The 9,625-nt window shown below is 39.3% G+C and overlaps 1 protein-coding gene across 2 annotated transcripts; it reads right to left on the bottom strand.

Moving 5' to 3' along the window:
- Positions 1-655: 655 nt before the first annotated feature.
- On the bottom strand, positions 656-8,516 carry wt1b (WT1 transcription factor b). Of its 2 annotated transcripts, none has more exons than XM_055037062.1 (9): positions 7,788-8,516; positions 6,190-6,312; positions 4,341-4,440; positions 3,125-3,205; positions 2,498-2,600; positions 2,260-2,407; positions 2,070-2,159; positions 1,521-1,613; positions 656-1,371 (listed from the first exon to the last, which is right to left on the bottom strand). In XM_055037062.1, exons 1-9 carry the CDS (start codon positions 8,194-8,196, stop codon positions 1,250-1,252), a joined length of 1,269 nt encoding a protein of 422 aa, XP_054893037.1. In that variant the 5' UTR covers positions 8,197-8,516; the 3' UTR covers positions 656-1,249. The 2 variants fall into 2 exon arrangements, with proteins under 2 accessions (XP_054893037.1, XP_054893038.1); XM_055037063.1 differs by having other exon boundaries at positions 1,530-1,613.
- Between the last annotated feature and the right edge of the window lie 1,109 nt (positions 8,517-9,625).

Here is a 9,625-nt window from a genome sequence, read left to right as displayed (position 1 = left end):
CAAACTGCTGTCCACGCCTTCTGAATTTCCACTCAATTTAATGTTGCTGTTTTCTAGCGCACTTTTTCCTTCCACTTAACTTTCCATTGATATACTTGGATAATAAATAGTCTCAGCAGCTACCTTCTATAGCAACAATCTTTTGTTCTATTTTATGTATGTGTTTTATTTGATTTCATGCAATACTGAAATTTTGCTATAACAAAGAAATTTTAGCGGGAAGCCAAAATCTTAACAATGGAAGAAATAGGCACCTGACATAATTATGTGTGTAATCGATAAATATGAGTTTCTGTTTTTGAATTGAATTCCTGAAACAAATTGACTGTCCAATGATAGAATTTATTGAGACGGACTTGTCCTGATTATGATGTTTGTCTTGTGTAGATGGGGGGAGTAGCTTAAGTGTCGTAGACCTGAACCATACCTCCATGTTCTCTAATGAGATTTAATGGGCCACAGATGTTACTGGTTAGGAAGATGTGTGTCAGAGATTTAAGAGGGTCAGACCTGCATCTTGTCAGAGTCACAGAGGGGCACCATTTTACTGTCTTTCACCACCAAGGCACACCAACACTGCTCATAGGTGGCCTCTCTTATTTCGACAACGCTCAGTACTCTGTGTCTTTCACACACAGTCTTTCACACAGAACACTGTTGTCAAATCAGTTTTATGAAACAGCACAGATAATGCCTAAGAAATGTCTGGAGTGTTACACAAAAAGGCACCACATACAATATATACAAAGCACTTTGGTGAGTAATAACCTACTTTAAGACATATAAAAATGTAGACAAAAAAAGTGGGAATAAAAGTCTGTTTTTGTGATCTTAATGCAAAATCCATAACATTTTCAAAGTCAGACAAAAATTAAACAAAATAAAACAGTGCAAGTACATGACAACAGAATGTATTACAATAGAGTGTATTAAAGTTTTCCTCATCGCCCATAAACAGCAAAAAATATTCTTGGCTCAGAATTTGTGTGGCACTCTATCCTCTCAAGGTCTGAGATTTAATGTGATATAACCTTTACGAGCAGCGGTTGAGGAGTATCCTGATGATTTTAGTCAGTCTGTTCTTCTGGCATCAGATGTCTGACTGGTGCCACCGTCAGCTGCGCTCACCGCTTCACCAAGTCTGGCAGGCCACCCTAAACTGCTGACCAGGCTCCAGGCGTGTTTCTCTGTGAGCTGGCACAACATATTGTCACCTTCTTCTTCATGTTACTCCCCAGCCTCTCGCTGCTCAGATGGCAGGCTGCAGCTTGGTCAGGTTCCTCTGGTGCATGCTGTTGTGGCGCACCAGCTCGTCAGAGCGGGCAAACTTCTTCTGACAGTTGGGCCAGCGGCAAGTAAAGGGCTTCTCACCTGACAAAAAGTGGACAAACGAAGAAAAAAAAACCCACAACCGAAGAAGATAGTGCTTTAGAATAACAGGCAATAAAGTGCGTGAGTTGAATTTGTTGACGAATTGAATTGAGAACGATTGAGAGGAAGAAAATAAAAGGTATACGCACTTGTTTTACCTGTATGAGTCCGAGTGTGTGTCTTAAGGTGATCTGACCGTGAGAACTTTCTCTGACAGGTCTCACACTCAAAGGGCTTCACTCCTGCAGACGTGACGGTCACAGTCACAGTGGAAAAATGTCAAGAGGAAGGGTGGGGAGTCAGAGTATGAATGTACAATTAGATGGAGCAATCACTGTCAAACACTGAAAGTGCTGCAAATAGCAAGCATTAGAGAGGTTACGATTTCAAAACAATGTCCTTGTACTATATGACTTGAAGGGATTTCTGATTATATACATATATAAATGTCAGAAAAGAAACAAAACGAAAATATATTCACATTTGTTTATTGTGTATTATTCATATTTAATGATTGCAATACATTGCTATCATAGCAGTAATTCATGATGGAAATTTCACAGTAATTAGCAACAACAGGGTTTCATTCATCACAAAGTGGAGACACCTTATTATTAAGTATGTATGCAGAAACTTCTTATCTTAACAGGTTTCTGCCTCCAATTAGGCAATATGAAAAACAGGTTAAGTGAATCTACCTGTGTGTCTGCGTTGGTGTCTCTTTAACTGATCTGAGCGAGAGAATCTGCGGCCACAATCCGTGAAATCACACCGGTAAGGCCTTTCTCCTGCAAAATAACCCCCAACGCCACTGACATTAGCATTTCTTTATCCCTTTTGGGACCCCAAATGTGCAAGAAACAACTTAAATATTGATGTAGCTTTTACCTGAATGTTTTCGGCCATGCATCTGCAGATGCGACTGCTTGAAGTATCTCTTGTTGCAGCCGGGATGAGTGCACACAAAAGGGCGCTTCTCGCTGGCCTCTGCAGATTTTGCCGCTGGAGGAGCCAAGCCAGGCACCCGTCTGACATCCTTGGCAACATTACATTAGGTAAATTATTGTTAAATAATTTACCTAATTTGTACAAGTGTATATGTATGCATTTCAGTTATCTGTCTGACCTGGAGTCCTTTGAAAACACCATGTGTGTGAATGTGGTACTGGGCGCTGACGAGCATGGGCGGGGCTGGAGCTGGAGGGTCACTGTCATAACTGATCGCATGACTGCCGGCAAAAGCAGATAAATAAAATGCAAGTAAGTGAGCTGGATGTGAGGTTTGAGAACAAACTAAAACAAAGCAAAAAAAACAACAAAAAAGCCTCTTAACTGTAACATGAACTGCAACAAACTTACCTCGCAGCTTTTAAATAGATTTCTGTTACATGAAACATGTCATGTCATGTGAGCAACACTTGACTAAACCACATCTGAGTCAGAAATGATTGTGTTTGATCATCATATAATCATTTATCATAAAGATACATTTGACCAAAAAGACAAATCTATCCTTTGGTCAAAATAATACCTGAAACATTCAAAGGTAAAACTCATCAAAATATAAAATATACAGATAAAAACACTAAGTATATAATTAAACGTTCCTTTGTGCCCTGTTTTTATTTATTGGCAATAGCTATGCAGCTAAAACCCTCTTCCTCATCCAAGAGCTCCACAAAAAACTTGTTCTAAAGTTTAATGAAAATGACATTTTAAAAATATACAGTTAAAACACAAAAAGCGATCTCACCTCTTCATTGTTGATGTCAGTGTGTTCATTTGGTTCCATGTGACGCATTCCAGCTGAGATGCCATTTGGTACAGGTTATCACTGACATTAAAAGAAAATAGTATCATGAAACGATATGAAGGTGATTAGATGAAGATCTCGTGTTGAAAGGAACTGCTGATAGTTCGCTAATTAATTCTTTCCATCCACCAAACTATAGCGCTCTCATTATAAAACACATTGAGTCTGTTTTTACCTTGGCAGAACCCACTGCCAACACACGCACCCCTCCCCCCCCACACACACACGCGCACCCAGGCATGCACACTTTTAAAGATGCGATTGCACTCTCTGTGGGAGTGAACGCCTCCGTGCCTAGTACACCCTGGACCAGAGCATGACATCACTCTGTCCTCAGCATCATTAGTGGCGGGAAACAGTTTCGGGGGAATTCTGGACGGCATTCCTTGAGAAGTCCTTGAGGGAAGGATCGCGATGGCTCGCTAATCAGCCCTGAGCTATGGTAAACTATGGAAAGACTCATTGATATCTGACATGTACTTGCCGTGTGTGTGAGTTTGTGCACGCATATGCATGCCTGCGTGCTCGCTTGAGGGTTTCCAGTTCCTGCCATGAGCTCTAACAGCAGCACACTCTTCCTCCCGCTTATCTGCTGCTGTCCCAATATTTGGGTTGCACATGTTCCTTTTCTCCAACAACATCTCCAGTCGGCATCTGAAGAATGTCCTCCTAATTTACTGCTTGAGATGCTTTACATCAAAACGAACACAAGCTGAAGACACATTTAGTGTCTGAAACAGGCAGATTTCCCTTTACCCCCACCAACCAAGTCTCACACTTTCACTGAACTTGTCTGTTCTACTTTCTTCCTATTTTTTTTTTTTTTTTTTCCGCAGTGAGGACTCGGACACATCAGCAGTAGGTCACACTGTGTTTTTTTTGGCCTGCTGAGCACCAGTGGGCAGCACTTAGCCTCAGAACAAATGAGGATTCATGATACAGGCAACGCAGAAGCCAATGCAGAGCTCTGCGTGGGATCAGAGACAGTTCACACTTCTAAAAATTACCAAGAAAAGTGGAAAATAACTGACGTTGACAGATGAGTGAGGAGTCTAACAACGTTGGTGTAAGAGGGAAAATTTTGTTCAAGGGTGACTGAAGGCAGACAGAGTGAAAAAGTAGGAGCAATAAATGCGTGAAGAGGGGATAATTGTACCTGTTGTAGTTTCTCAGCAACAGAGCTTGATTGCTTGGGCAGGATTCTGGAGGACTGTGGCAGCCAAACATGGGATTTGGTGTGGAATACTGCTGGTCAACTGAAAAAATGAGACGTAAAAAGCTCATTTAAAATAGGCCAGCATTGCATGACCTTTAAAAAAGACAGGCTGAAATCCCTGTTCGCTTTTCTCACTCCTTAAGTATTTTTTTTTCTTATTTTATTGTGCAGAAATAGAATAAGGAAGAGGACTTTCTAGCCCTTAAAAATATATATTTTTGGGAATCACTTGCAATCAGTAGTTTACATGCTTCCAGATACACTCAAAAATATAAAGCTGCTGTCAGACTGTTAAATATTTCCCCATGTGTGCTGCAAATCCTTCCATGTCCTTGAAGTGTGTCTCTCACTTTTGATGCACCTCCTGGTTTGAATAGTGCATATGTACTGAAAGCAAGTAATAAAAAAATACAAGTTATATGATTTATTTACTATTCATGTGAGATAGGTAGTAGAAACATGATGCTGAGACCAAACAGTTACCCACCTGCACCCAAACTAACTACTAATAGTGTGACCCAAGTTCATATGTCAGTTCTCAGTTGAATTTTTATAATAGATTACAAGTTTAGTTGTAATGTTTAAATATTGTCCAGGACAAAAAGCAAACAAACAAACAAACAAACAAAAAAACAATTACAATCATTACAACGTGTTTTGGTGTTATTTTACTTTTCAGGTCTACTAAAAAAAAAGAAAAAAAAACAAACAGCAAATCCTGAAAATCAGTTTGCTTTTTTTTTTTTTTTTTTTTTTTTTACAAAAAACCAAAAACAAAACAAAGTAAGGTTGCAACAATGTACTTTTCGTTAGTATTTTGGCAATACAGTAATAAAAACCTAAATACAGTCTGAATACATTAAAGTAAATTCATGCTTTGCTGATTTCTGGATAATATTACTTTTTTGTTACTTATAATCAATTTCTGCATAAAAATAAAACAATGGCATATGCGCACATGTTACTTCACATGTTTATGCGCAAGAAGCAGTTGATAACTTATAATGTATCCACTTCTCAGTTGAGTATCCCATTTCTCCGATGTAAGCCCTACCAGAATGAAGAGGGAACTTTCAATTTCACAGGAACAACCCTGTGAAATGGGATTTAGACTTAGTTTATAGTTAGGAGTTTCTAAAGATCAGAACAAATGGACAACAAAGAAAAAACTGACTTTTGTGCTACAAACATTAGTTTTGTAGCACAAAACTAACCTTTGCTTTGTTGCTTTTGTAGCACAGAAAACTAACTTTTGTGCCACACAAGTTAGTTTATTGGAGTATTTAGAAAAGGTTGAAGTTAAAGCTCGAGTATTAAGAACGTGCGCTGTATAATTTGCGTGTTATAAAACACTGTAGGATCCAATAAAAACCAGATGAACATCATTCATCCTTGGAGAGCCCAGAAATATTATTGTACCTGCATGCACTTTCATAATATATTTGTAAAACAAATAATAGTTAATTTAAATGGCTTGCACGTCTCCTCTTTTCAAGACGTTTGACGAGAAACTGTGGTAGTTTTCAGGTTCATATAGTATACTGCTCCCCAGACAGTTTCTGACATTCCAACAGAGTCTCAGAAAAGTTATTCCCTTTAAGTTATGATTTCCAAAGTCATTAAGGGAAACTGTGTTGACCTGTGCCAGAAATGGAGGCACTTGAATGAAAGTGGATATTAGCGATGCTGTTTGTGATCTGAGAAATGATGGGTTACTTTATATAACCTTGATGACGAGACACGACAGTTTTCCAGTCTGGTGAAGACAAGTCACGGCGCAGACATTTACCTATGCTGCTCGGCGGTGACAGCGTGTCCTCGTGCTTGAAGGACAGGCTGGAGAGCTGGGGATTGTGGTGGGAGGGTGTGTGACCGTAACTGGGGTTGCTGTCTAAACCAACTGCTCCATAACCTGAGAGGAAAAACAAATGAAGATGGAGATGGAAATAGAAATAGAAAAAAAAAAGAAAAAGATGTTTTTTTTTTCTGCTCGAGCCATTAAAGGTTACAATCTGACAAACGACTTGTGATGTCTTAAAGGTTGTGAAGTTGTTAGGTCAGTTATCTGTACTCTGCTGCTCTTAGTCCCTGGCAGGGTTACCGCGGAGAGACATTCATCACACAACTAAATCCTCTTTCCTCAGAAACATATTCGTTTTCCCCTCATCTATCTCTGGCCTTGTGGTTGCAAAATTTATGGCAGGTGGAAAAAGAAATCTGGCAAAAACACAAGAGACAGTCTGAGAATGAGCTACTGTTGGAGAAGCTTAGTAGAAGAAATGAACAATATCAATCCCAACAGTCTTAAACAACAGTAGTTTCACATTTAATGCTTTTAAAACATAATGTCAACTTTAAGTGGAGGCTTAATATTGTTGTATAAATTCTTAAAATGTTTATTTGACACACACACACACACACACCAATGAGGGACATCCTGAGTCAGGCTTGAGCTGAAAGTTAAATACTTTCTTATAAAAATGACTCATTAAGTCTTAAACCCCTTAAGCATCTTGAAAAAAGTTTTCTCTTTTACTGCTGCATCAGAAACTATTTTCCACTGTAAAATGTATCGGCAGAGTCAGCCTACCTTAATTTGAAAAATGTGAATTCTCATAGCACAGTCATAAAATTAAGTATGAGATTTTATAAGGTTTCCAAAACAAGCATATGAGTTGGAGTTTGTGAACTAGATATGTTTTTCCCCCCTCCAGATTTCATTTAATGATTTGTGAAGTCTAACTACAGTCTTGTTTTGACCATGCTTGTCAAAAGACGTGGTGGCATGTTTTTCCGTTTGACATTCAAATTTTTGATCGAAGAAGGTATCCTGTCGTGGAAATCAAGAGTTATTTTTTTCTCATACACAGTAAAATTTAACACCTAATTTAAAATGTTTCCATGCTGCTTAGGCGGTGTTTTTGTTTTTGCTTCAAAATAAAAAAAGATTAAAAAAAACAGAGTGAAATATGTGCTGTAAGGCTTTGTACAACTGAAGTTAAATTTAGAGTATTGTGAAACTTAAATTTGTTTGTGCGTTAGAATCCTGGACTTGGCAGAGATTGTCCTGTATTTTCAGCCATGCTTCCAACTGGTTACTTTTGGGTAACTTCACAAAAACAACTCAGTCCTCAGCTGATACTTGAGTCATAATATCCTGTTTAAGACATTTTTCCCGCAAGTGTTGACTGAGTCCAGAACTGAGAAATGTGCTACAGATCCTGTCACAGCTGTTATGGTTCATAATGATCCTGTTGAGACTCTGCTCTAAAACATTTAAACACGAAGGTGAATAAAAATCTCTATGCTGCTTTAGTCAGTAATAAAAAATTTGATGTTTGTCTTTAACTGATTCTGTTAAAGACAGATTTGTGACGGGTTCCTTACCCTGATTCCTGGTCGGAGGTGGGCTGTCCACACAGCCGGGCAGGTAGGCCCCAGTGGGAAACATCCTTTGATTCACGGGTGTCTCCCCAAAGGTGCCGACCCGACAAGGGCCTGAGCCGGTGAACTGCCCGGAGAAGTGAACGGTAAAGGCCCCGTGTCCACAGTGCGGGTCCTCGTTTAGGTCAGCGGCCCCCCAGTTGGGCTCCTGCTTTATCAGGGAATGGTGGGAGTTCAGGGTGCCGTAGGGAGAGCCAGGGTGAAGGTCAAGCAGCTGGGTCCATTGGCCGCCACCAACAGGTATCCCTCCAGCTCCTGGTAGGGATGGCACAGGAGGTGCTGGTGGTAAGAGGGTCAGATCGCAGACATCTGACCCCACAGACATACCTCCGAAGTTCAGTTCAGTCAGCATCGCTGAATGCAGTTTAAAGCAGTCCAAACAAAAATGGATGATACTCCAGGAAAAAGGAATCAATAAATAAAAAGACTCAGGTTATCCTAACAGGTTATCAGTAAGAGTACGTGAAAGAACAAAACCTTTGGAGCCAAAACGTATTCAGAAACAAACATAAGTTCTCGCAGTGCGCTTCCAAAGTCATTTTTTTCCCAACCTGTTATGATGGAGGAAAACATAAAACTTAATCGAAAATTAAAAAAACTGGATGACAAACTTGAAATCCTGCAGAAGAAGTGAGATTAAGAATTAAGACTGCTGAGTTAAAGGTGTCTGGATGCTGTGTCTCTACATTGTCTGGCTTTCCTTATTCTCCTGAAGCCTGAAATACTGCATAACTCTGAACAGGGGGAGGAGCCAGATGACTCCACTGCTTTGGCCCACAAACTACAGGCTGCATCTATGTGAGTAGATTCTGACAAATGTCACCCTTGCTTTAGAGGGTGTTGCTCTCCACTCTTTGTCCAAGCTGAAGTGTTGAGGACTTGAGTTAGTTAATTAGATGTTCAGAATTTCTATTGTGATCGCATGCAATCGATTGTCTTTAGCTGTAAAACTTTCAAAATGAAACAAAAATGTTTGAATTGAAATATATTTAAAATTGTCTCCCCCCAAAAACTTATGAGTTCTCTGGAAGTTTTTGAATAAATGGCCCTTTTTGTCAAGCGAGCGTCATCGGACATCATGTTCAAGTTCATGTCTTTTTTTAAAAAAAATATTCTATTTTCAATACTTATGTGCAATAATTAAGTAGAACAAAAATATGATAAAGACACAGAAAAGATCAGTTTTGTTGAGATGAGCATTCGCTTGCTGATGCAACAATGGGCATCAGCAAGCCACGTGTTTATTGTACCATCTAAAAGTGTAACGTAAACTCTAAAAGTCAAAGTGTTTTTGTGTGAATTTTCCCCTTTTGGACTCCTTGGCTAAAAGCATTTCACATAAAGTGCACGGCCTTGGAGCAAAGCCACATCACACAAAAGGATAATTATTTATTAGTAGAGGAGAGAGGGAGTTCAGTGTGGGTGTGTGTCAGACACAGAGGTTCCAGCTTCGACTCTAACTTTACTCAAAGTGGAGCTATACGCAGGAATGCAGGAGCTTCAATAGGCCTGCAAAAAGTAGCCAGCTGCTGTGGATCTTTTAACATTGTGATATTTTTCAAATCAACACACGGGTTCCTCCTTTCCCTCAAAGCCGAGAACAATCAAAAAGCGTTACAAATCAAAGTTTTTTGCTGTTTATTTATTTAATTAAAAGCAAGAAAGCTTGCTACATTAATTGTAACAGACTGGTTACCTTTTTGTATATTCCCACAATAACAACACTTAAAATTATTTTGCAGGCACATTGAAACATGATTCAACGATTGCTTTTTTTAGTG

This window comes from Poeciliopsis prolifica, unplaced genomic scaffold, assembly GCF_027474105.1.
Source record: "Poeciliopsis prolifica strain line A6 unplaced genomic scaffold, Auburn_PproV2 SCAFFOLD011, whole genome shotgun sequence".
NCBI classification, from domain to species: Eukaryota; Metazoa; Chordata; class Actinopteri; order Cyprinodontiformes; family Poeciliidae; genus Poeciliopsis; species Poeciliopsis prolifica.
This window is presented reverse-complemented; position numbering and strand designations above follow the sequence as displayed.